The sequence below is a fragment of the Acanthopagrus latus genome, chromosome 13, assembly GCF_904848185.1.
Source record: "Acanthopagrus latus isolate v.2019 chromosome 13, fAcaLat1.1, whole genome shotgun sequence".
In the NCBI taxonomy this organism is placed as follows: Eukaryota; Metazoa; Chordata; class Actinopteri; order Spariformes; family Sparidae; genus Acanthopagrus; species Acanthopagrus latus.
The window spans coordinates 6,184,937-6,211,018 of NC_051051.1; the positions used below are offsets into that span (position 1 = coordinate 6,184,937).

Here is a 26,082-nt window from a genome sequence, read left to right on the forward strand (position 1 = left end):
ATTACAGCAACACACACAAATACTGTTCACACTTATTAATCAGAGTCTATAGACTGTGGTGCACTGATAAGGGTGATTGGGCATATCCACCTCCAACAGGCTTGTTCTCTTTCGCCTGCTGAGTAATTAGCTCTGGCACACGTTCAGATCTGGTGAGCACCAACCTTGACTTTGGAGAACTACGCACCATCTTGTCAGCGAGCAGCTCATTCAGGGAGTTGAGACTGTGGGAGGTCACCCTGCCCTGGGAGTGTAGAGATGAATCAACGTACACAGAAACCTAGTGACGTCTATGTGCTGAGCTCTCTCTCTGGGAATACTGAAGCACCAGATGCTCTCCGGGGGATTCCTTTGTGTAGTCACTTTCAGAGCTTAAACCGGCAATGCTGTCGTCATTTCTGCCTCCGCACTGTGCGAGTGCACATTCAGCAGTAAGCCGTCTTGTCATTATCTAAATTTTGTTTTGAAATTGTCAATTTAAATACGTCATTAAAAACATTTGTTGGAGGGCCATATCTAGGTACATCAACAAAACACCCTGGTAAATTGGACACAAGTAGCTAAAGACAAGCTGAAAGAAAACAAGTGATTAAAAATACGTTGACTACAAAATCAAAATGTGTTTATTGTCTACTAAACCCCCATGCTGATGGAAAGCCAGGTGGAGTTTCATAATCTGCAAAACATTTCTAGAGCTTCACAGCAAAACAGTGCAGCAGTGTTCTCGTTAACAACCGAAGTAGACAGGTGACCTGTTTTAAAACTGAAAAAATTATTAAATGGCTCCATAACGCTTGTACATCGTAATCCAATCCAACTGAATTGAAAACAGAGGTTACTTACACCTTCAAAGCACGTAGGAGCTCCTGCAGCCACTTCAGACGAGCTGCTTGTTAATGCTTTCAACTCAGCAGCTACAACAAAGATTTCACCTTAAAAAAGGGTGCAATTAACGTCTTCTCAAATCAATTTGGCATGTTGGGGCTTCCAAAGACTTGGATTATACCAAGACAAGCTGTATGGCGCCATTTTATCCTTCTCTTTTTTTATTATTTGGTTGCTTTACTCCACTTTAAAACAAATCCCCATCTACTTCAGCTGTTTGGGAGAATGCTGCAACACTGTTTCGCTGTGAAGCTCCACAAAAGTTTTACAGACCGTGAAATTTCTTTGTTAATATACAATAACTGAATTCTTTAATTTACTTATCCTTTGAGACGTACTCAGCTTGGGTCGCTGTGCAGGAAGTTTCATCCACGTCAGATAGATACATAGTCAAGCATCAAGCATTTATTACACATATACACAAAACATGTTGGTAGAAAAGAAACACATAATTCAGTTGACTGAGCAGTGGGGAGACAGTTTGATGAGTCACCGTGCTTTAGCTGGTTCACACCAAAAGAAGTCAAGAGGCCTAAGGACTTGTGTCCCATGATAAACCAGGTAGAATCTCTGCTATAAAATGTGATGAAAATTCATGACTGTGATGTAATTAAAGAATTATTTCTGCTGTTTGTCTGTTTGCCATGATTTTTTTTGGGCTTCCCCCCCCCCGGTAGTTCTCTTTTTTTGCATCAAAAAAAAACCTTATAACTTTCTTTCAACCTAATATAACCCCAAATTACAGAAGTGAAACTGTGAAGTTATCTCACTGTTTAAGTCCTGTGTATCCCATGCACAGAGCTATCCTACTCTCGACATTACCTCACTTACTTTGAATCCTCGTTATCTGGGTGCAGGCACTGTGTAATCTCTGTTGGGGGCTGCGAGGACTGCAATGCTCTTCGCATTCACTTCCTTTAGGCCTATGTCTAAAAGTGAAAGAGTGCACAATCCAAGTCGCACACTGACACAAATCAGCTGAAAAGTTAATCTAGCCCTAACTGTAACGGATGTTGTGGCGATACCATAAGTTAAGACCACCATTTTAAATAAATATAAATAATACTGATTGGAAATATTGGAAATGTGTGCTTAAGCTGAAGCGAATGCCAAAAGATTGAAGACTTAATGGAAACTAAGTACTTCCTATTAGTGCGATCTGTTTAGCCTCTGTAAAGCACTTAATAGGATTTAAGTGGTTTAATTTGTGGGTTAGAGGCAAACTGTGCAAAAACCTTTGAAGGATAGGTTCATCCAAAACTGACCTAGTTTGTGGCTGAACGATGTACACCGCGCATCAAGGGTGTAAATTATTTCCTTTCAGATCTATTTGGGTTCTCTGGGCTTCTGGGGATACGTATTATGTTGGATGAGCTGTATGGAGCCATTTACTGTTTTTTTTTTCTGGTTGTTTGTTTCTTTTTTTAAATTTTAAAACAAGTCCCCATCCACTTCAGTTGTTTTCAGAGGACAGAGCAACTCAATTCTGTTTTGCTGTGAATCTCCAGAAAAGGTTCTGTCAGCTACAAAACTTCACCCCCCTCTCCATCGGCATGCGGGTGACTGAACAATGACTGCATTTTTTTTTTCATTTTAGGGTGAACTTATCCTTTAAATGGGAACTATGTCGTTATGGAGAAGAAATTCAAACTCAGAATTTGAATATTTACAATAATAACGCGGTATTAATTACGGAAGCCAAGAACAGCCATGGATTTTTCAGGGTTTTTTTTTCATGACTTATTATCTTGTTATCTCGAAATAAAAAAAAAAAGTTGTTTTCTCGTGATACCAACTTATCTTGTTATCTCGATATAACAAAGGTTGTTTTCTTGTGATAACAAATTAATTTATTTCATTATATAACATATAATAAAGACTGAAAGATTGAAAACAGCCTTTGTTATATCGAGATAACAAGATAATAAGTCGTTATCACGAGAAAACAACCTTTGTTATATCGAGATAATGAAATAAATTAATTTGTTATCAAGAGAAAACAGCTTTTGTTATCTCGAGATAACAAATCAATAAGTTGTTATCACGAGAAAACAGCCTTTGTTATATCGAGATAACGAAATAAATTAATTTGTTATCACGAGAAAACAGCCTTTGTTATATCGAGATAACGACATAAATTAATTTGTTATCACGAGAAAACAGCCTTTGTTATATCGAGATAACGAAATAAATTAATTTGTTATCAAGAGAAAACAACCTTTGTTATATCGAGATAATGAGATAATAAGTCGTTATCACGAGAAAACAATGTTTGTTATACTGAGATAACGAAATAAATTAATTTGTTATCACGAGAAAACAACCTTTGTTATATCGAGATAACGAGATAATAAGTCGTTATCACAAGATAACAGTGTATAAAAAAAGAAAAATCCATGGCTGTTTTCGGCTTCCATAATTAATACATACTCGGAAATATTAATTTCTTCTATTACTGAATAAACAAGCTGTTCTCGGAGGAAAATAAGGTCCCCAGAACACTGTTCGAACCTAGAAAGGTGGCGGGGTCCAACAAAATAACTAAAATATAAGTAAATAAGTAAAACAGTGAAATTGTGTTGTCCTGTACGGTCCGTTTGTTTACTCAGTTTATTCAGTCTTTTAGTTTGTTTAGACAATGAAGATCTTTCTCTTCCGATTGAAATTTCCTGTTGCAATTACCTTTAAAACAGGTGCCAGTGTCCTTGAGTTTTGCCCCCCCAAACAAAGAGTCTGCATCAATAATAAAATGACAGATTTCTTGTGATGATTTTGTATTGAAGGAAACTGCGGAAATGGAGTGTCTTAGCAGTTCACAACCCAATCAAAACTGCTGAAATTGAAAACACCATTTTAAGTCAGATTTATGTATTTTTTCCCCTCTAACAAAAAAGGCAGCACCCCAACCGGGCCCCCCAAAACTGGTCTAGAAACGCCACTGGTCTGGCAGTGATGTAAAAAGTTAGCGCACTTCTTGGGAAGCTGCTTTCATGGTGTACCCTGCCAGTATTGGTGTGATGTGTGCTTGCAGGCTGGAACACATTTCTGCATCCTTACAGAGTGTTCTAAACATCACATGTTGGTTATTGCTTTCAGCATTACTCACAGATTTGTGTGAAACGTGTCTGCTGAAAGTGAGAGTGAGCTGCTGGACTCTCCGGCAGAGACAGCAGCACGCTGACTGCAGCCATGATGATGCGGCTGCGGCGGGCGGAGTCTGCTGCTGGCCTGAGCCCTTCTCTTTCAGTCTGGCTGGCTTGCTGTCCTGTCATCGGCCTGGGTGTGGTTTTTTTTTCTTTTCTCTTTCTCTTTTTTTGGTGTGCAGTCGGGGGTACCGTTAGCAGGAAATCAAGCGCCAGTTCATTTTCACTTTAAGGGCGAAACAAAGAAGAAAAAAAAAAAACCTCTCTCAGTCTCTGACGAGCAAGTCAGGTCGAAAAGGGGGGCAGTTGTTCGTGCTCGTAGCTAGAAGTACCGTTAGCTTCCTGGAGACGGGAGGGCGTTAGATTGGCGCCGTTGTTCTGATGGGAAAAAAGTTTTCTGCTCTCTCGCTGACTGTTCTTATTTAACGAGTTTTTTTGTTTTGTTTGTAAAATTTAAAAAAAAAAGGAGAAGCTGAACCGGACGTGAAAGGAAGCAAAGATGCCTAAAACGGTAAGAATATAAGCTGCACTCACGTTATCGTGTAAAAATGTTGATTTTGTGAACAACAAAAAAAAAACAACGTATTTTTGTCCGCCTCCCTGTGAAATTCTATCGGGGTACTTTTGCTAGCTTGACATGTCTATCGACTTATAACCAGAAACTAACCGTATTTTTCCATCTCTGATACACATTGAAGCGGTTTAAACTCTTCTTCATCCCCCCACTTCCAGCTCGCAACCGGGGTACTTTCCGTTAGGTGTGTGCGTGTGCGCGCGCCCCCGCCCGTTAGTCCCATTACGAATTAGCGCCTTTTAAATCGAGAGCGTTCGTTCATTCATCCCGGCGGCGGCTGACCTCGGAACAGCCGCCTGATTACATTACGACCAGCTCCTCTTTCCACAAGCCCTGAAATCACGTTTCTGGAGTCGTGTCCAGCGGAAGTGGCTGTGTGGGCCTGTGGTAGCAGGGCGAGCTAGTCCTCCTGAAAGGCCTCCTATTCAGTCAGGTCTAACAAGGAGGGGATTTCAACTGTCACTCAGGCCAGCTGTGTGTGTGTGTGTTAGTGTGTGCTGCCCCAAAATCTGGTGCAAATGGAGGCAAAGTTACAACAAGGGAGGTGGCACAAGGGGAGGCACTGGGATCCATTATGCCCACACACACACACATACAGCCCCCACTATGAAGGAAAGAGATCATGTTTTTTTTTTTTGGTTTGTTTTGTTCTGAGCTGTGGTATCAAAATGGAGAAAAGGCGAAACAGATTTTGTCCCAGTGCTGGTGAACAAAGAGAAGGAGGGTCAGGCGAAGATTATCACAGACACAAAGCCAAGCATGGATGGTTCGGGCCCATGCCTTTTTTTTTATTTCTCCGCCAGTAGGCGAATAGAAGTGAAAGTTCATACCCGTGTATCCTGTCAGGCCCCCATTGAAAGCACGAGTTGGGCTTTGACTCAGCAAAATGCCTTTTGAATTGAATGAATAAATGAATCTCTGCTCCTGGGTACACAGTTTGGTCCACGATATTTAAGCTATCTTTATTTTGGAGCAGCCAGTAACAAGGCTGATGTGGCACTGGATCATTTTCTTTTGTGATTTCAGTGATTATTGATACCTAAAATGCATGTATGTTTATTACTGCCAACGTGTAGTGACAACCAAATTGCGAAATCCCGTACTTCCCGCTCAGAAACATAAAAATACAAATGGGTCCAGGGGTTGTAGCCTGCTTTCTTCCTGCTGCATTGTTTCTGCGTGCACTTCCTCAATACTTTTTCCAGCTGTCAAGCAGAAAAAATGTTACAGCATCCTGGCATTTAAAGGGCATCCACGCACCCATTATTACCTAAAGGAATTACTTTCTGAAATACGCTTTCTAATTTTGTGTAAGTCGTTTGTGAAGGATTTAAAATTGTGCTGCAGAGGCCTTTCATAACTATGAATTACCAAGCAGTGATTAGCAATAATTTGGCACTTTCATTCAAGAATAAAGATATTTTCTTCAAAATTACAGTGACACAGTATTTATAAGAATCTGTTTTGTCTTAAATTGGGCACAACAATGTCTGCGCTTGCCGGATGTTCTTTACAGCAGCGAAGCTAATTGGTATTATCATCATTAATATTTCAATAACGCATTTACTATCCTCTTGATGTTTTTAGTCAGTGTGCCAAATCTCTGCAGAGTGCAGCTGGGCCACTAGTAGCCCACAGATTGTTTTGCAGCTACTGAGGGAACAGCTGGTCACCTCAAAGACCTCAAAAGAAGCAGTTTGGCGGTCACAAGAGGTCCATAAGCACGGGGATATTGTAGGGAAAGTAGGCAGCTGTGTAACAGAGATTTTAGCCTGGATGTAGTAAAGCGTTAGAAAAGAGGAAACTAGTAGTGGGAAGAATGGATGGTAAGGAGGAAGCTGCAGAGGTTTTGAAAATAAACAGGGTAAATGAACGATGACAAAAAGGATCATGGGATATGCTAGACGGTACCAAAAATATAAACTAGGGGCCACCAAGAGAAGTTAAATTGTGCCTTTTATTGAGACGGAACAAAGCCTTAAATACATCAGGCTATATGTGACGTTATCTCTTCAGAGAATCAGTCACTGCACCTGTTGGATGGTGATTTCTGTGGTCATGCACAGCAGTGATCTGTTTCCTTTAGTAAAGCTTGTGGCGCCATGTGAAGATGCCGTAGACGAGGCGTCTGAAAGAGGGAAGCGACATAAACTGATTCAACAAATGCTCCAAAGCTCACTCTGCCCCTGGTGAAATATGTAAAGCCAAATTTTTCGTCCCTTCCACAACAAGCTAGCTCAGGAAGTAAAAGATTCACAGCTTTAAAAAAGTTTTTCCATTAAGTGTTTTGGTGACCCAGTTTTGATTTTCAGTTAACTGTGACTGCCTTGATATTTCATAAAAGCAACAATTATTGAGAAACTCTGCCTTTTCTTGCTGGACTTTTGTTGGCAGTGTTTCAGTTTCCCAAGGAAGTCATGTTGTGACTCAAGGTTTCTGTACTTACATCAGTTCCTCTCTGGTAATTTCCTCGTCTGCAGCCTTATATGGACTTTCACATCACAGTCTGGCTGTTCTCCTCCCTGCTTTCCCCTAGCGTGTTCCTCAGGAGCCATGCTTCACTTCAGATTGCATTACAGCAGAGCAACACGTTCAGACTGACTGTGTATCTTTGTTTATCAGTATTTAAAATGCTAATTTTACATTTCAGTGGAGCTATAATAGTTGAATGCCTTTTATTTGTTTAGACGTTGCTCTGATGTCATGTTGCAGCTCATTAAGGAAGGAGCCACAAACAGCAGTTTTAGATAGACCAGATTTTTCTCAAGCACTAAACAGAACAAGAGACACACAATTCTTTTGGTTTGTATAACTAAAGATGTATCTGTGATACCAATTGGGCCTCAACAACCAAAAAAAATCACTCTCTTATTTTCTTACTTCATGCTTGTGTGTTAAACACATTACAGCGTTAGTACAGCAGCCTGATTTTGACCAACTGGCGAATAAATATAAATCATATAAAAAAGAAACACCTTTTTATCCACAAATGCAGAAACAAAATGTTATTATTATTATTATCACACAAAACTTTAAGTTTAAACTTACCATGTTAGTCCATTATGTAGATATCATAACAGATGCAGTTTTCTTGCTAGGCAGACCAAACAAGTGTGGCCATGGAGAAATGGTAAATGGAAAGAGCCAGAGGTATGCAAGCAGCGGATTAAATGAGTCTGTAGTGCACATAGCAGAGCAGATTAACAGTGTGTGGAGGCAGAGGTGGTAGATAAACTGCAATCAAAACTTGTGGGGTTTTCACACAAATAGCTAGTTCAATGTTTTCTCTTTGGAGGCTGAGAGAAAACCAGACTTCTGAAAGTAAGTTCTTGTTCATTTTGTTGTTATTCATTTTAAAAAAAATCTCTTCTTTGCTTTTAATCCTCTGTTTTTTGTGTATTGATGTGTAGGGATATAATCTACCACTAAAGACACTCAGTTATATGTTACAGTGACATGAGAGATTAATTAATCATTATTGAATGTTATACGAGCTTTAATCCAGCAAACTTCAAACTGTGTACATAATGAAAGCATAGTATAGACAAATCACTACAATGGGCATTAGCCAACATTAGATTGCATTATCGCACATTGTAAACAGAGCTTGTGGTTTATATCAGTGGCTGTCTTGTGTTTGTGTGGTAAATTTGACCTGCTGAGGATCCAGAATCACTCCTCGCAGACCAGCTATATCTGTACTGATTGTTATGGTCAGTTGCAAGAGGAACAATCAGGATTAACATAAACAAACTTTCACCAAAAGTTTGAGGACTAGAAACCCTGCTGACCTGCAAAAACTTGAGCCAGCTTGGATCTAATTGAAGGATTTCAAATCATTAAATCATTACTTACACTGAAGAAATTAAAGGACGTCACTGTGCTTATGATGGGTTACACCGAAGCAATGTATTTAAACTGTAGTTTAAGTAGGTGTAGGAGAGCTAATTGCTATGATTTGTTAGTGGTTAGTAGAAATGTTTTGAACAAAAAAATCTAATGTACAGCAGTAGCATTATCAACTATATGTAGGTCGATTTCTATACGTGGGTTCAGCCTCAAGATAATTTCAAGTGCCTTGGGAAATTGACAATCAGTCAACCAGAAAATCTTTCAGACAGTCAATATAATATTTGATAAGTGAGTTACGTCAGTATCGGTGTCTGATATCAATATGGGATTGGATCTGTCCCAACTCCATATATATATATATATATATATATATATATATATATATTTATATATATATATACATATACCAGTAAAACAATGGATTTAAAACCACAGGGCATACAAAACCAACAACAATACAACAGTCCTTACTTGGTCAACAGTAGGTGAATAGTTGGTGGTGATGGCAGGCAGCGGTCAGAAGGGTGACAATATATCACAACAATGATGGCAGCCAGAAAAGGACAAGTACTTGAAAGCTCAGGGAACATAGTCATTGTGGCTAAAAGTAGTAGCATCAGACTAATAAAAAATACCATAACTAATTGAGTAATGTGGGACTAGTCCCTCAACAGGATGTAGCTGATTGGAGAGCTGATTTCAGTCTCCAGCACAGTGAACGTTTTGTATTAAAAAAAAAGCATTTGCAGGCTTTTTGATTATGCTTGCAGCAACATCTGATTCATTTACAGACGTGATCGTGGGAACCAGCTCCTAGAGACCCTTCACCCTGTGTGTGTACTGTCGCCTGCTTAAAGAGTAACCTCATCCTCTCTTCCTCCATCTACTTCCTGTCACCCAGTTTGTTCTCATCAGCCATAGTTTCAACAGTTAAATGCTAAGAGACAGAGAGAGTGAGGCGTTGATCTTTTTTTTCTAAAGACATCCAGTGTTATTCTGGCAGACAGGTGGTGGAATTTTATCTGTACCTGGCCTAAAAGAGGAAATACAGCCTTCTGAAATAAGATGACTCTTGTTTTTATTCTAGGAACTTAATTGTTTTTTTGTAGAATAGATGATCTCCTGTATACTCGACACAAACACTGTAATATTTGTATATAGGCTTTAGAGGATATAAACATGCTTGTTGTCTTGCTCACAAGGCTTTTCACATGATTTCTCTTGTATTACTGGCTTCAAGCAGTACCATAACAAGACCGTTGTGCTGTGCCTCACACAGGATAGGTCATCAGCTTCACATTCTACCACATTTTCTCTCTTCATATTCAGCTTTGCATCATCCTTAACTGTTAACTGTATGCTGCTGGGAGATAAAAGATTAGAATACCAACTGTACATTTTAATATAAATGTTTGTACCAACTGGATTTAATTTGACTTTCTAGTTTTTTGTGTCTCACAAGTTGTTTGTGTTGCCTTCATTTGTCATTCAGATGATTCGTGAATCAGGTAGTGGTAGATGTTACTAGCATGGTTGCTGTGGTAACAAGGTTTATCCATTGTTGACCTTAGTTGCTGACCTTGCGGGAGTGTTATGGAAGGCATGACTAAGGCGTATGACTCATTTAGCAACCGCCAGGTATTCAGAAGTTATTTTCTTGTATTTCTTTATATTATTTATTCTTTTTGACACTTTGACAGTGACCATCCTGTTCGTGTCATGTCATACAGATAGATATAGATGCCGGTGATCGACAGTTTTATTTCCTCTGACTCCTAAAACCACTTAGCGGTATCACCTTCGTTGTCTTGGCTGTGGCTCAGCAGACTGAGATAACAGTGGCGACTGAATTCCAGGATATCTAGGGTTTCCATGTGAATGAATTAGTCTGTGGTGTTATTCCAGCAACATGATAAGTAATGTTCCTACAGGATTGCTATTGACTAGTCTTGTTTTTGTTAAGTCATTAGCTTTGCAGAAAAATATAGACGTGGCAGGAGTTTTTCTTCCTAACTGATGATAAATATTGTCAAAGGGTCTATTTAATCCGAAATATGATCTTTTCCTAAACTAACCAAAAAATTGTACTGTCTTGATATAACCAGGGAGTTAAGTTGGCCAAACATAACCAAGGGTTTTGTTGCCTAAAACTAACAAAGTAGTTTTGTTACATAAACTTAACCAATTTGTTGTGTTGTAAACACCAGCCTCCTTGGTGAAAGTAGTGTGCTTGACCCGTTCATCCACCATTACCTGCTCTCCAAGTCACTTTCTGCTCAGTTGCACTGCTCGCCTTGGAATAACATCAATTTTGATGTTGTTCAAACAAGACCAATATGGCAATATCATACCACACATAGGGTGTGATGTTTGAGCAAAGTGCATCTTAATGGAGAAAAAGTTCTGGTGGTTAGGCTGTTCTTCTACATCTAAGCCTGAGTCAGCTCTGGGCGTAACTGCGTCTTGATATCACACCTCTTCTGTGTCAGTAGTCTCGCTTCCTCTTCCTTCTAAGGTGACATGGTGTGTTTCTCTGGGTTCACTTTTGGGTGAATTCTTTGGTTGAACATATCTTCTTCATACTGATGATGGTGCATTTCTTTTGTTTTTAAAAGGTCAAAACAGCTTTATAAATGTTTTGTTTTACCCTTCCATCATTGGCTAGTTCAGTTCATCAGATAGCTTCTCGCATTACAGCTTGCATGAAAACTGACATGAGCTGTGATTAAGATACAACTTTTGTTCTGTCAGTTAGTTTGTCTGTCCACCACTTTGATTCAGACTGATATAACAACTGTACCATGAAGCTAATAACTTTGGTTATCCCCTAAATATTCATCTCGGCACCTCATCAGGCCAAAATATCCAGTTTTCCAATAATTTAGTTGTACTTTGTGTTGAGTGCTACTTTCCTAATGCTAGCATGCCAACATGGAACATTAAATTAGTATGGTGAGCTGAAAGGGAAGAGGAGTTTACATCATTATGAGCAATTATGTAAATCGGCTTATGGGATACCTTGAAACTGGATGTAGGTAGATTTTAATACTATGTCATGTGATTGAAATCCCATTATTAGGTTTTTCCATTTCTGATAAATGTTACTGTTTGCGGGTCAGGACTTTTTCAGCATTTCCGTTGTTCTGTGGGATAAAAAATGTCACGTCATGTTTGATTAAGTGTTATGAGAAAGTGATGAGTTGGTTATCATAAATCCGAGGTCAGTTATACTGACCTGAGAGGAGATCAGACCTTTATGATTTCCCTGGGGCCAGTAGTCATAGTAGGACACAGCTGTATATGTAAGCATAAAAGAAATGGAGATATTAAAACAACAGAAAGCCGCAGTCAGTGTGGTGGAGAATTCTTGATGAAAGCTGCACAATGCACAGGTCCAACAACAAGGAAGTTATAAAAAATACACTATAGCAATTGGACAGATTTGGTCTTTAGATATGCCTCTAAATGGTAAAAGGTGAAGAATTTATTTTTGTTTTTTTCAGAGTGATTCAAAACTGTTAGAAGTAAGTAATGGAAACATAACACGTGAGCCTGAGGGGTGTTTTTGAGCATGTGCTAATAATAGTGTGTTAAGTGTTTTTGAATTCTGGCCATGAGGGACACACCCTAACCAGGCAGAAAATGTACTAGTGTAGTTCCTTTTTCATGCAACATTAGCTATTCTGACTCAGGAAATGAAACCGCTTAAACCCCAACAGGGTGGTCATGAACTGAGCTACTGTCTGCTGCACTAACGGAAAAATCTTCATCGAAGTTGATGATTTTCAGTTTAAAGACATGTTATGTCTGAATGATTCCAAGCAGATGTGTGTCGGAGTTTAGTGTGGGCCCAGATTATAGGTTTCGCTACAACTCTCACAACCAGCGATGACAGGAAGTGACAAGAGGGGCAAGTGTCCTGGGTAGTAAATGGGGTCCTGCTGACATAAATGGGAAAGAACGCAACTCTAATCAGCCCCGCAACTGGGAAATAATGCATACCATTGTTGTTCAGGGCAGGCGTGGGCCTCAGCCTGCTCAGTTATTTCCCAATAGTCCTGCATGCTGCTGTTTTTGTCCCCTATAAGAGGTCAGAGAAAATGAGAAAAGGCCCACATGGTCAGTTTACAAAGTACAGAATCAATTTAAACTCTGCCTTGGCGAACCTTGTGGATGGGGATTTAAAGGTCAAATAAATGTACTCAACTTTTGACATGTGATTCTACAGTATGCAAACATTTCCAGTCATCTAAAGCTGTAACAAAGTGTGTTACTTAAAGAGGACATACATACTTTATAAATCTGCTCGTTACAGCATATAGATGACAAGTTGCTTGATACATGACAGGATGTAGGCGACTCTCATGAGAGCTCAGTGTTCAGCAGCGGTGCCGCACAAGGCAGAGGATGTGGTTACTTCCTGCAGATAAGTTCGATTCTGAGCCAGATTAGTGTGTTTCTTATACACACCTTGAGAGAGAGATGAAAATTGAAACAAGATCTGCGAGAGCTTTACATAAAACAAATAATAAATTCTTGGTATGCTTAAGCACAGGTTTATTCAAAAAACCTTCCCATGAGTTTAAATTAAAATCAGCCAACCAAATAAATCATCTGTATTTCTATATATATTCTAAATGCGCGTGTTTAAAACTGATGTGGTGGGACTAACAGGAAGTTGTTATTTTACAGCGGAAGATGATATGGGTTGAGGAGAAGTTGCAGTTTTTATTATTCATGAGGAAAACTATCTCCAGAACAGCCCTAGAATTGAGATTTAGAGCAGTGTTTTTGATCACAAGAGGAAAATAATTATTTATTGAAATGTTTTATTATAAACTACAATAACTATGTAATCTCTTTATAAAGACAAAAATAATTATGAAGCTCTTCTTTCACGCATAAATGTATTGTTGAATTCATCACAATGATATATGAGAGAGGCACAAAATGCTTTCTGTTGATTTTGATTTTCACTCATTTTTCCCTCTTGCTCTCTTCCTCAGATTAGTGTAAGAGTCACCACGATGGATGCCGAACTGGAGTTCGCCATTCAGCCAAATACAACAGGAAAGCAACTCTTTGACCAGGTAAGAGAAACTTCTGACTGACCTGTAATCAGTGTGATGTGCTTATTTATGTTTATGACTTATTTTATTTCATCCATTTATATTTTATATTTTACTGTTAATTAATTAACTTTCAACTATCATTACCACCCATAAAGTCAACTCGCATTCAAGTCAGCAGTCACTCTTGATTCCAGCTTTTTAAACGTGAATATTTTCTGGGTTTTTTGTTCCTCTGTGACAGTAACCTGAATATCTTTGGGTTTTTGGACAAATCAAGACATTTTAGGACGTCATGTTGTGCTTTCAGACTTTGGCTTTTGACAAATAACAGATTGATCAACAATGAAAACAATCATTAATTGAAGCCTTATTTATCCAATTTCTTGTTTTGTGAGTAGCGTAAATAGACAAAACTAGCATTATACAACACAGGGTTAAATAGTGATCAGTGAATTAAGCTTATACCATGTTTGCACGTGAAACAGTGTTCTTGGTTCCAAAATATGTACTTATTTACAGAATATTTTTTATTTGTCATAGTTTGTGTTTGATTATTGTAAGTGCGTGAGAAACCTCACACATTCAGTCTGACAAGCAGCGTCAACCTTTTATAGAGCACTGTGTGTTACTTTTCTAATAAGGAAGCTCTTTAATAACATTTCTGCTTTTATATTTTAAGGTTGTGAAAACCATCGGGCTGCGGGAGGTGTGGTACTTTGGACTCCAGTACCAGGATACGAAGGGTTTCTCTACATGGCTCAAGCTGAATAAGAAGGTGACTTAAGTATTCCTGCGTCACAACAATGCCTAAAGCAACGTTTTGCCCTTCTTTGTTAAGACTGAACTACTCATTTGAACCCAGGTCTGTTTACAGAAACGTGACCTCTCCCTCTGACCCATGTCATGTTTAATTTTAGGTGACAGCCCAGGATGTGAGGAAGGAAAGCCCGCTGCTGTTTAAGTTTCGTGCCAAGTTCTTCCCTGAGGATGTGTCAGAAGAGTTAATCCAGGATGCCACACAGCGGCTGTTCTTCCTGCAGGTGAAAGAGGGAATCTTGAATGACGACATCTACTGCCCTCCAGAGACGGCAGTCCTCCTTGCCTCCTACGCGGTGCAGGCCAAGTACGGCGACTACAACAAGGAAGTCCACACCCCAGGCTATCTGTCCAGCGAACAGCTGCTCCCTCAGAGGTAAAATGGGTTTCTTCTGTGCCAGATAATGTCTGCCGGATGCGCATGTGTGAGCCATGTTTCCCCTCATGAATTCTGACACTCAGATGTCTTGTGTTGTCAGAGTTCTGGACCAGCACAAACTCAACAAGGACCAGTGGGAGGAGAGGATTCAAGTGTGGCACGAAGAACACAAGGGCATGATGAGGTAACCGCTGACACGCATTGAAGAAGAGAAACATCTTTGCCCACTTACTGTTTGAGCAGATGCTTTTCAAGTTTTTCACACTCATATCCCAAAAGGCTGACTGAAATGTGTATATTTAGGAGCACCATAATAGCACCCGATTGTGCTTGGCATATCAAACACCTTTCATGCTGGGCAGAAACCCTCTAACACCCACTAACAGCTGGCTTTTGTCATTGATGTGTAAGGCAGAATGTTCAAATGGTGTGTTATTAGCAGCTTTTACCTCATTGCGTTGATCTTCTCAAGGCTTGTTTTTATCCTTGTTGAATACCTCCGTGGGACATGCCACCTTGAGCTCAGTGTTGTCTGATTAAGTCTGTGTAGCAGTCAGGGTCAGGCAGAGTGTGGACCACCATGTGCTTTAGGGTTTCAAAGCTCCACCATTTTTAGGCTTTTGTGCTACTTAATCAGTCTCTCTGATGTGCTAAAGACACGCCTTGTTCGTCCACAGAGAGGAATCCATGATGGAGTATCTGAAGATTGCTCAAGATCTCGAGATGTACGGAGTCAACTACTTCAACATCAAGAATAAGAAAGGAACAGAGCTGTGGTTGGGAGTTGACGCTTTGGGGCTCAACATTTATGAACAAAATGACAAGTAAGTGATTCCAGTAGTAATTCAAAACCATTATGCTGTATGTATTGTGTATTTATAACGTTTGATATTCTTACCAGTACCAGTACCTGTTCAATGAGTTGTTGTTTTTGGATTTTCTTCAATAGAATGACTCCCAAAATTGGATTTCCATGGAGTGAAATCAGGAACATTTCCTTTAATGACAAGAAGTTTGTCATTAAACCAATTGACAAGAAAGCACCTGTACGTTAACTGTTAATGAAACACAACTTGTTAACAATCGATACATCATCTATCTACGTTTTAGAACTAATAAAAATCTACACTGTTGCCGTTTTAGGACTTTGTTTTCTACGCTCCAAGACTGCGCATCAACAAGCGCATCCTGGCTCTTTGCATGGGCAACCATGAGCTGTACATGCGCCGCCGCAAACCCGACACCATCGAGGTGCAGCAGATGAAGGCTCAGGCTCGGGAGGAGAAGAACCACAAGAAGATGGAGCGGTAAGTGTCAAGCTGTTAGAGAAGTCTACACACATTTTACATGCAGAAGACACATGATGTAATTCAGTAAAAGTGTGAATGTCCAGTCCAATACATCTAATACATCTTGTTTCTATGTTCATCAGAGCTCTGCTGGAGAACGAAAAGAGGAAAAGAGAGGTTGCTGAAAAGGAAAAGGAGAAGATTGAAAGGGAAAAGGAAGAATTGATGGAGAGATTAAAGCAGATTGAGGAGCAAACGAAGAAAGCCCAACACGGTAGGTGACCTGTCAGTGTTTGAGAAAGCTTGTCATTGTACTGTAATGAATGGTGACACTTACCTTGAGACTGTGTGTCTGCACAGAGCTGGAGGAGCAAACACAGAAGGCTCTGGAGTTGGAGCTGGAGAGGAAGAGGGCTCAGGAGGAGGCTGAACGCCTGGAGGCTGATCTGAGGAGTGCTGAGGACTCCAAGGTGGCACTGCTGCAACAGTCAGAGAGCCAGATGAAGAACCAGGAACATCTGGTCAGTCCTGGAAAACTATTTGTCTAGTCACTGGCACTGACACGAGAAGATGAAAAAGTTTGATCACTAAGAAATACCAAGAATCTAAAGGAGAATGTTGTGCTTTTTTAGGCCACAGAGTTGGCTGAACTCACTTCGAAGATTTCCCTCCTGGAGGATGCCAAGAAGAAGAAGGAAGATGAGGCGATGCAGTGGCAAGAGAAGGTATGATTTGAATTAATTATTTTTTATAGTTAAAAATAATCTTCTCCCTTTGTAATTTTCTCGTCAAAGTCGAATGTTCAGTCATTTCTGTGCTGCTGCATTTACCATTTTATTTAGGATGTCTTATGACAACATACATACAAATTACTAGCGCCTTTGTTATGTGATCAGCTATATCAGCATTCAAAAGGAGACAACCATCAACCCTCTGTCATAATACAGTGACGGCAGACATTCCTGAGCTCTTGTTGTGTTGTGTGTTTTGGGGGGGAGGGTCGAAAGCCCACAGCTCGACTCATGACTTTTTTGGTAAAAGCCCTGTGTGCCAGCTCAGCCTCCTCATTTTTATGACTCATGTCATGCTGTTTGTGGTGGTCACGGCTCTCTTTGTGTGAAGGAAATCCTGTTTTGCACTCTTTTGCACCATTATGATATTCTGACAGAAATGCTGTGCTAAGTGGTCGTTTCCATGTTGTGCATTTTTGGCAAACGTTCAGCTGAAATTCCAGTCTTACTCATAGTTGGCTCTTATTACTGGCTGCTTATAGCACTCAAGCACTGGGGCTCATACTGAATTACTGTAATATGTAAATGTCTGAATGGTTACTGTATCTCTGAAGTATTTAAGAAATGAAGAATTAATAAAAATAAAACCAGGCAGTCTAAATACATCAGTTTAGAAAAAGAAAATATTTTCCCTGTGGCTGAAGTCGATTGCTAGTGTGTTTAAAAATACATTTTTAGTGACCAAAATGATTTACACTCTGTTGCATAGCCAGCAGGGTACAGCTGATTATTTCAGCTGAGTCAAATAATCTGTTGTCTGATTAGTCACAGATTCTCTCCCTCTAGCACCACCGTGAGGTCGACATGTCAAGCTTCAAGGGGAAATGTCCCAACAAGTTTTGGAATAAATTACATGTTATTTGGTACAAACAGGAATTGCAGCCCTTCAAATGTAACACATCATCTCATTCCCTCTTCCCACAGGCTACCATGGTGCAGGAGGACCTGGAGAAGACCAAAGAGGAGCTCAAGAACAAAGTGATGGTGGCTCACGTCCAGGAGCCCCTCAACGCAGAGAACGAGCACGACGAGAACGACGAGGAAAATGCCGAGGCCAGCGCCGAGTTCACAGACGCCGCCACGTACAAGGATCGCAGCGAAGAGGAGCGCATGACTGAGGCTGAGAAGAACGAACGTCTGCAGAAACATCTACTTGTAAGTCCTCACTTACAGTTCATCTCATATCTTATACATAAGATACTTTTCATTCATATATCGGAGGGATGTTTTTTATCATTTAGACACAAATGCTTTTTAAGTGTATTTTAGTCAGATTTTTGACTAGAATAAAAGAGTTAGTTGAACTTAATCATACCAGAAAAGAAAAAAAAAATGTTTAGCATGTTCAGAGATAATGGTTCATGATAACATAGCGGCGTGAGACATATTAACACTGTGATGACTGTATTTCTAGGCTCTAAGCTCAGAGTTGGCCAACGCTCGGGACGAGACCAAGAAAACAGTGAATGACATGATCCACGCAGAGAACATGAAGGCAGGACGAGACAAGTACAAGACCCTCAGACAGATCCGGTCAGGAAACACCAAACAGCGCATCGATGAGTTCGAATGCATGTGATGTCTGCGTTCACTATCGCAAAAGCCCACACGGCTGGGCCTTTCTGCCTGGACTGCAGTCCTGCCTCACTCAAGCTGTTTCCTCTGTTTCCCAAATAAATCAGAGCCACGACATGACGTGGTCGCACAAGCACAGCACAATGTACAAATATGGATCGGGAAAACTCCATTTGTTATCATTCCTAACTTTGAATTTAGGCGAGTCACTGGTTGAAAAGGGACATACTGTATTTTATTAGTTCATTCCTCGCAAGGGGTTTGTGTAGCATATTAGTTACGGGCTCAGGCCTCATTTAATTTCATGACACATTGAGTAAGCATTTTGACTTTCTTTATGTTTTTTTGTCACATTTTTTTTTTTGGGCCATGATTTCAAAAAACAAAAGGCTAAAAATTTCTCTTTTCCTGTAGACACATGCACACATTCTTTACAGCAAGCTGGATTTTCAGACAGTAAGATTCATCTAGTGGTCCGTTTCCAATACTCTTAAAGCCAAATGCACTGTAATCTTCATAAGCGATTACATTTAATATGACCCTGAACTGTCTATGTGGAGCATCAACAGAGCAGTATTATTTTTTACTCTTCATTTGACTGTAACTGTTAAGGATCGCACAGTATTTTCACCGCACTCAAAAGGTGATATGAAGGATCAAGTTTAATTTCTGGTGTTTGAAAAGCATTTTAATAACTAGCTAGACTGTTTATCTACACTGAATGTCATCAATTCAATACAGCATTCAGCTAAAAAAACTTACATAACTTTTTGATGCTGATTGTACTGTTCCTTCAAGAATTGTAATCCTCCGCTTTTTACTCCGCTCATCAACAAGGATGTTGTTTGATAATCGAATGCAGATTTTGTGCGTTGATATAACCAGTACAGAATAAGGAATTACACTGTAATTATCATGTCAAGTTGGCTTTTTGTTGGAAAAAAACAGAATCCCAATAAAGTCGTCTGCAAAGGAAAAAGTCGTAGTTTAATCTTAGATGCTTTTCCACAAAATCCACGTAGAATTTGATGCATAAAATAGAATAATTTCATCAAACATGCACTGGACAACCATAGCTTACTTTTGCAAAAAAAAAAAAAAAAAAAAACAAGTCAAAAGAGACTTACCGCCCTCGATGGGTGCCATTTCCAATGCATGCATTTTTGATATACTGTATGTATTTAATTACATTTGTGTATTTTGTAATTTGGATTTTTCAGATGTGATAAAAGTGTGTAAGGTGAAAGATAGACACCGCTTAGGATATTTTTGTATTATAAATCTAGAAGTACTCGTCAAAGATAGCAGTTTTTGCTCAGAGAGAAGAGCGTTTTGAAAACAGTGTTGTGTCGTAGACTAATTGAACAGCTCGCGGCTGTGATAGAAAAGCTGATGGAACAAGCAACACCCCGAACCCTGTGACAGGACCACTGAAAAGCCAGATGCTACTTCGTGATGCTAATTCTGTTCGTGTTGCATTTACGCCGGGCCAAAACATTTTTTCAAAGAAACGGACATGACGTCCGTCCTAGTGCCATTATTCCAGACGCCACACTCCGCTTAAAGGGTTTTGCTTGTTCTCAGATATTTAGAAATTCGTGTTTGAAAGATTTATTTACACTATTTTGCAAGTTCAAAGTGAATGTATTTTAGTGATAAATATTTCTTATTTTATTTTGATTTCTCTGAACATTTGTCATTTGTACCGAGATGCATTTTGATATACAGTATTCTCGCCCATCGCTGCGTTATAGTTCGTGTGTGTCTGCCATGAAAAAAAAAAAATGCAGCCGTTGCTATTTTGGATACCTTTCCATGCCTTTCACAAATAACTTTTATAATGCTGCATTGTATGTTCTACCTGAAGCACCACGTGTTTGACAGCCTTCTGTTAAAGACCGATTTGGACTCAAGTCATCATGTGTGAAAGAAATGTATACAAAGATGCTACTCAATATTTTGTCTCGAATCAAAAAAACGACTGATTAGAATTGTAATTTGACAGACAGTGCCTTGGCCGGGTCAGATCTTGCTGCTTCAAGTCTTCCTTTCACCAATGAATAAAAATCAAATTAAACTGTATTTCTGTTCTTGATTTTTTTTTTTTTTTTTTTTTGCATTTACTACAACTTTTCTAGCTACTATTGCTGCAATTTTGCCCTAACGGAAGTATTAAACCAGTGTTTTTGTCATGTCTCATAAGCATCATTATACTCCATATTTCCTCAAACGTATCTTGACATATATGCAGTTTATTGGCATGTTGACATTTACTCTCACTCATCAGATCCTCTTGTTGTACTTGAGGTTGCAGTCTTGCAGTGAGGCCACATGGTGGCAGTTTGCCCTCACTCTGCAGTGAGAGCAACTGGAAACAATTTGAAGGTGGTTCGGGTTATTGACATGACTAAGTATTTGCTTAGTTATACCCTGGTTTTCATAAATATAAAAGTTACAATAGTCGATAGTGGACATATCTGAACAGAGGATGTTAAAACATTGGAGAAGAAACGTGATTTTGAAGTGAATTTTTATCAGGTTCTCAAAGAATAATTTAAGAAAGCGCAAACTCACCCACCGGATAAGATAACAAGGCAGCACAGGAGAAGAAAAAAAAAAAAAAACACCCAAACACTCTCTAGATATCAAAATGGTTTTGTAAATTACATCTCTGCAAACATTTTGAAACAGTAAAGAGAAAGCACTGAAATCTGTCCCAGAGTTGACATTTCATTCTTTAAAAAAAAAAGAAAGAAAGAAAAGGAGTAATTTTTTTACATTGAAATTCAACTTGGAGCGTTCAGACTTAGACTCAAAACTGAATATAAATAATAAACCCTGACTGACAGGCGAGCAGATGAGATGCCCTCCGTTTGATTTGCATTTTAAAAACCTGTGAATGTGAGAGAGAGATTCTGCCTATTCTATTCAAATAGGAGCACATGTCCACCGCCACGCCTCATGACCTTTACAACGTTCTGCAGTCAGAAACGTTAATTGTATAAGAGCTGAAAATAAAGGTGCCTTTGCTGTAAACTTGCTACGTGCCAAATAGAACTCACTGTGTTATCTAAATAGATGTAGTAATACGAATTTGTACCAAAGGAAATTCAGTTGCTTCTTCATGAACACGTTGATGGAAATCAACCATCTCTTTCTCAACACCAAAGGGAGGTGGTGTTTTTTCATCTCCCACTTCCCCTATATTTGTGGTATCAGTGGCCTGTAAAGGGTGTTGAAATGGTTTGCGCTCTGAACTGCCACTTAGAGATAAGATGCCGTGACTCCTGCTGTATCATACTTGTGTTTGACATGAAAGGAGAAACAGGGTTACTGTAAATAGCTCTCCTTCTCTTCAGGCTTCTGCAGCCTGTCACATGGGGACTCTCCTCTGTTGTTGCAAAAATATCATCAGATGTTACAAGAATTTCATCTAATATCTGGAATTTGTTGTCCGTTTCAGCACAAAAGGCACAAAACTGTGTTGTTTGGTCATAAACAAACAAGTGTTGGCTAAAGTTATTTTCTTAACAGTTGCTGATGTTCAAAATAGAGTGAATTCATTACACTATACTGTATCATGCAGCATCATGCTGTGATATGTTGGACCATACTGTGCTATACTGTAACATGATATACTGTCATATACCATGTCTATGTTATGCTTTACATTGCTATGACACGCTCTGCTATTTTATATGTTATGCTATACTCTGCTATGATAAACTATACCATCCTATAACATGGTATGCTACATGTTATACTAAGCTATGTGAAGCTACCCTGCTGGAAAAACCAGCATAGACATGCATCAAAACCAGCACCAAAACACAACATATGCTGGTCTTGCAAGTCACCAGCAAGTCACCTGCAAGACCAGCATATGTTGTGTTTTGGTGCTGGTTTTGATGCTGGTCTATGCTGGTTTTTCCAGCAGGGTAAGCTATGATTTACTATGCTATGCTAAACTATGCAATACAATACTACACTAAGCTGTACTACACTTAATTCACTTGCTATGCTATTTTATACTATGCTATGCTTTGCTTTATCTTATGCTGTTATGCTATACAATACTATGTGATGCTATACAATGCTACACTATACCATACTATGCTATACTATACCATGATATGCTATCTCATACCATACTATGCTATGAGATGCTAAGCTATGCTATACTATGCTATGCCATATTACACTATGCTATGTGATGTTAAACTATATTATGCCATGCTATGCAAGACAATACTATACTATGTTATACTATACTTAATTCACATGCTATGCCATTTTATACAATGCTTTGCTTTGTTATATGCTAAGCTATGCTCTATACTATACAATGGAATATGACACTACACTGTGCTATGACATTCTTTGTTACACTATACTATACTATTCTATGGTATACTGTGCTGTGCTATACTATTCTATGACCTTCTTGCATATACCAGGAACATTCACTTCACCTTGCAGAAGTAGCTGATTGACCGGAGGTTGTGTGTTCAGTGTGTAATAATAATGCATTTTATTTAAGGCGTCTTACAAAGCACTCAAGGACACCGCACTTCACAACAACAGTACAACAAAAAGCAGGAAACAATTCAGTGCAAATAAAGAAAAATAAATAAATAGATAAAGCAGTGGAGGTGGTTCATGTGCAGAGCTGCATTAGGGTTCTGGTGACTTCCTGATTGCGGGATTTTGGACAAGAATCATTGTAAAGCTGGATCAAAGTGAGCCTCTAAAGTGCACACAGTTATACATTCATGTCTTGAGGTGTAGAGTGACGATGCATCATACAGTCGCTGATTCACACACTGCACTGACTGCACTAGCCAGGGTGGGAGTTAAGTTTCATTTAGGCCTTTATCTACCCACTGGCTTCTCTAAGCTATCTGGGCCTTTCTCTGTCTTGCAGCCAGGATGTGTCCTCCCCCTGCAGGCTGCTAAAAAGAGACTTGTGGAGCAGTTTTTATCAGCGACAAGAAAAACAATCGGCGCTGAACGGTTGGGATACAGTATATTAAATGTTGAGTTATTAAGGAAGCTGAACATACAGTACAGTCGTAGCTTCGGAGGGAAGTCCAGTGAGTGATTCATGGTGCATTGGTCCAGAGTGACATGAGGAAGTTACACAGCTCTGTGCTTTAGTACATTCTGGCCACAGCGAAAAAGAATTGTGGGTAATGCTAAAAAGGCACGGCAATAAAAAAACGTTACGGTGATAACTTTTACAGAATGTTTCTTGAAATTTAAGGAGTCTAGACAGGAAGTTGGTGTGTGCCCTGTATTAGAAGAAGGGAGGATGATAGATAGAACACCAATCAAGAGTGTAGACTAAACACAGATGCATGTCCTTAAAGCAGGAAGGGCAGCTCACGGCCGCATGAGGGTCGAAAAATACCACTGTCACCATCATTAACGAGTATCAGGAGCAGTGATAGACCACGATTGATCTCATGGTTTAAACATCACTCTGTGTAAGTGTAACCTTAGCCATAAAACACCATCTATTCTCCACACTGACTGATCTGAAATGGTCATTTAATTACACAAGAGAAGTCTATAAACCCGTACAGAAACAGTTCCATATGCACATTTCAGAACACAGCAGTAACAATGCACGGCTGCCACAAAAGTCGCGTATGCCTCAGCAAACCATTATCTCAGAAGCTGTGAGCCACAGAAGGCTTCAACAGTCGTTTCACAACCCTGACATGTTGACACTTAATTTCCACATATTTCCTGAGAGCTAGCTTTGCAGTTATCTTCCTTGTTTTGACTTCCTCTTTGCGGCGCGGCAGCTCAATGGTCAAACGGATTGTCTTGTGCAGAGTGTCATCATTGTGAAGTCTTGTAAGGGAGAGACGAGCGGTGCAACTCGGACTCGTCCGCCTCAACACCAGCCAGAGCTCAGCACTCAGGTAACAGATGGGTAAGTCACTGATAAAGTGATGCGTGTCTACAATAATGTTTCTTTTTTGTGAAAAAGGGAAATATGTGCATGTATTTGAATCATGTTTTGAGTGCCATCTGTGTCTTGTTCGTTTACAGAGTCACCTTTGATTTCGCAGAACAGGCCCCCCACTTAGTGTATTTGACAAGCTGAGTTTGACACTCTGTATCCGTGAGTGTCAGTTTGTCAAATACCCCAAGTGAGGTGTCACTAGTCGACAGCTCTTTAACCCTTCCTGGGTTACTCCAGAGACGGAGCAGCCAGCTCCACAGGTTGATCTACCCGGCAACAGACTCGAACTGCTTTTATTTTGAAACTTTTTTAATTTTTTTAATTTTAATGGACATAGACAAGGAAGTTTACTGTGTCATATGTTTCACTGTCAGTTATGAAATCACTCTTAATTGTTTTTTTTTTTCATGAACAGGAAAGGTTTGTTTTACGAGATGAAAATCCAAATATGTGGAAGAAATGAATCGACAGAGCCTTTGTAGAGATGTGTGAATAAAAGAGAGGTTTTGCTTATAGGGATTTAAAACACGGATTTAAAAAAAAAAGTTTGTGCTCAGACTGTTTATTTATAATGATAACAGAGAAGGTGGCACATATTGTTATTTTCAGGGTAGGTGAGGTGGCTCTGATTGCATCATGCGGTATGATTTTGGTTCATTTTTATGTTTCACTTTGACACAGCTTGCAGAGGGATACAGGGGTTAATAATAAATCCTTTAAAAAGTGGCATCACGGACAATAATCTCCTGGGAGAAATCAAAAAGCATGCTCACTGTATCTATTTATATCAAATGTGTTCACAGGCATGTCTTGTGTAAGAGCCAATCCATGTATTAAAAGATCAAACTGTGTTAAAGTGTGTAGTTTGTACTTCATACAAAGACTGAAGGGTTGCAGAGTATTTTTTTTTTAAGACTGCATGTCCGTGAACTGTTTAAGTGTTTTGCCTCATTTCCCCAGTTTGCTAAGCTGCTTTGTTCGGCCTTGATTTAATGCTCTGCTCGCTGCCATCATGTGGGAGAACATTAAGTGAAAACCAGACTCAGACTTGGCAGAGGGGAAGAGTGAAGCCCAATAAATTGTGACCCCGGAGCTTTGTGCGTCCTCATGTGTCCTTTGAATCTTTTAGGGTACTAACATGTGATACCATGATTTGCGAAATTGCATCACCCACGTATGTCACGGTCCAATGACGTGCCGTTTTTTTACAGGCTGATCTGTGATCTCTCGAATGGCTATACTGATATAGTAAAGCTGCTTGGAAGTACTGCAGATAGAAGCTTATCATCTGACCGACTTCTAAAAGAAGACATTTATCGGGTGGCCCTGCATTTCCTGTTCCTGTGTGGATATGCAGCACTGCCTCTATGTGTCAAAGCAAACGTGTGGGCCTCTTTGACATTTAGATTTCAATGAATAGACACGTTCTCGGCAACCTATGTGTCTAACTTCTGCGTTTCCAACCACGACCTCGCACCCAATTAAGCTTCGTTGTCATAAAACTTTTTAAAAAGGAGAAGATCAGCGGGCGACACACACAGTTACTATGACTCGGCGTGGCCTGAGGCGGTTGGTCACATGTGGTGAAAGTCATGTGCACTCTGACTTTGCTGCAGAAACGAAATTGTGTTGCTGTGGTTCACATCTGCAGTGAACATCTGCACATATTTTCCACTCGTCATGTATGTCGAATGATTCCTGGGTATTTGAGGTTTGGATCAAAGTGTTTAGC

The 26,082-nt window shown here is 39.6% G+C and overlaps 1 protein-coding gene and 2 long non-coding RNA genes across 5 annotated transcripts; 2 read left to right on the forward strand and 1 right to left on the reverse strand.

Moving 5' to 3' along the window:
• The first annotated feature begins 3,818 nt into the window (after positions 1 to 3,818).
• LOC119031207 (moesin) lies at positions 3,819 to 20,458 on the forward strand. 2 transcript variants are annotated; one of them, XM_037119531.1, is made up of 13 exons: positions 3,819 to 4,539; positions 13,461 to 13,544; positions 14,206 to 14,301; positions 14,444 to 14,718; positions 14,822 to 14,905; positions 15,399 to 15,545; positions 15,671 to 15,767; positions 15,865 to 16,028; positions 16,154 to 16,284; positions 16,371 to 16,531; positions 16,643 to 16,735; positions 17,726 to 17,956; positions 18,216 to 20,458. In XM_037119531.1, the coding sequence occupies exons 1-13, from the start codon at positions 4,528 to 4,530 to the stop codon at positions 18,378 to 18,380; spliced, it is 1,740 nt and encodes a 579-aa protein (XP_036975426.1). In that variant the 5' UTR covers positions 3,819 to 4,527; the 3' UTR covers positions 18,381 to 20,458. The 2 variants fall into 2 exon arrangements, with proteins under 2 accessions (XP_036975426.1, XP_036975427.1); XM_037119532.1 differs by lacking the exons at positions 3,819 to 4,539; positions 14,206 to 14,301; positions 14,444 to 14,718 and having other exon boundaries at positions 13,486 to 13,544.
• Positions 6,541 to 8,768, reverse strand: LOC119031208. Of its 2 annotated transcripts, XR_005078551.1 has the most exons (3): positions 7,651 to 8,768; positions 7,049 to 7,163; positions 6,541 to 6,730 (listed from the first exon to the last, which is right to left on the reverse strand). It is a non-coding gene; the product is annotated as an uncharacterized LOC119031208 (long non-coding RNA). The 2 variants fall into 2 exon arrangements; XR_005078550.1 differs by having other exon boundaries at positions 7,049 to 8,768.
• Positions 20,459 to 24,196: 3,738 nt separating the features above from the next.
• On the forward strand, positions 24,197 to 25,442 carry LOC119030746. The gene is made up of 2 exons (XR_005078402.1): positions 24,197 to 24,317; positions 24,437 to 25,442. It is a non-coding gene; the product is annotated as an uncharacterized LOC119030746 (long non-coding RNA).
• The last annotated feature ends 640 nt before the right edge of the window (positions 25,443 to 26,082 follow it).

Excerpts from the sequence above, each read along its gene's own strand:
- LOC119031207 (XM_037119531.1), top strand. Across the intron at positions 14,302-14,443 it reads GGCTCAAGCTGAATAAGAAG|GTGACAGCCCAGGATGTGAG; the intron begins GTGACTTAAGTA and ends GTTTAATTTTAG. Across the intron at positions 14,906-15,398 it reads GAACACAAGGGCATGATGAG|AGAGGAATCCATGATGGAGT; the intron begins GTAACCGCTGAC and ends GTTCGTCCACAG.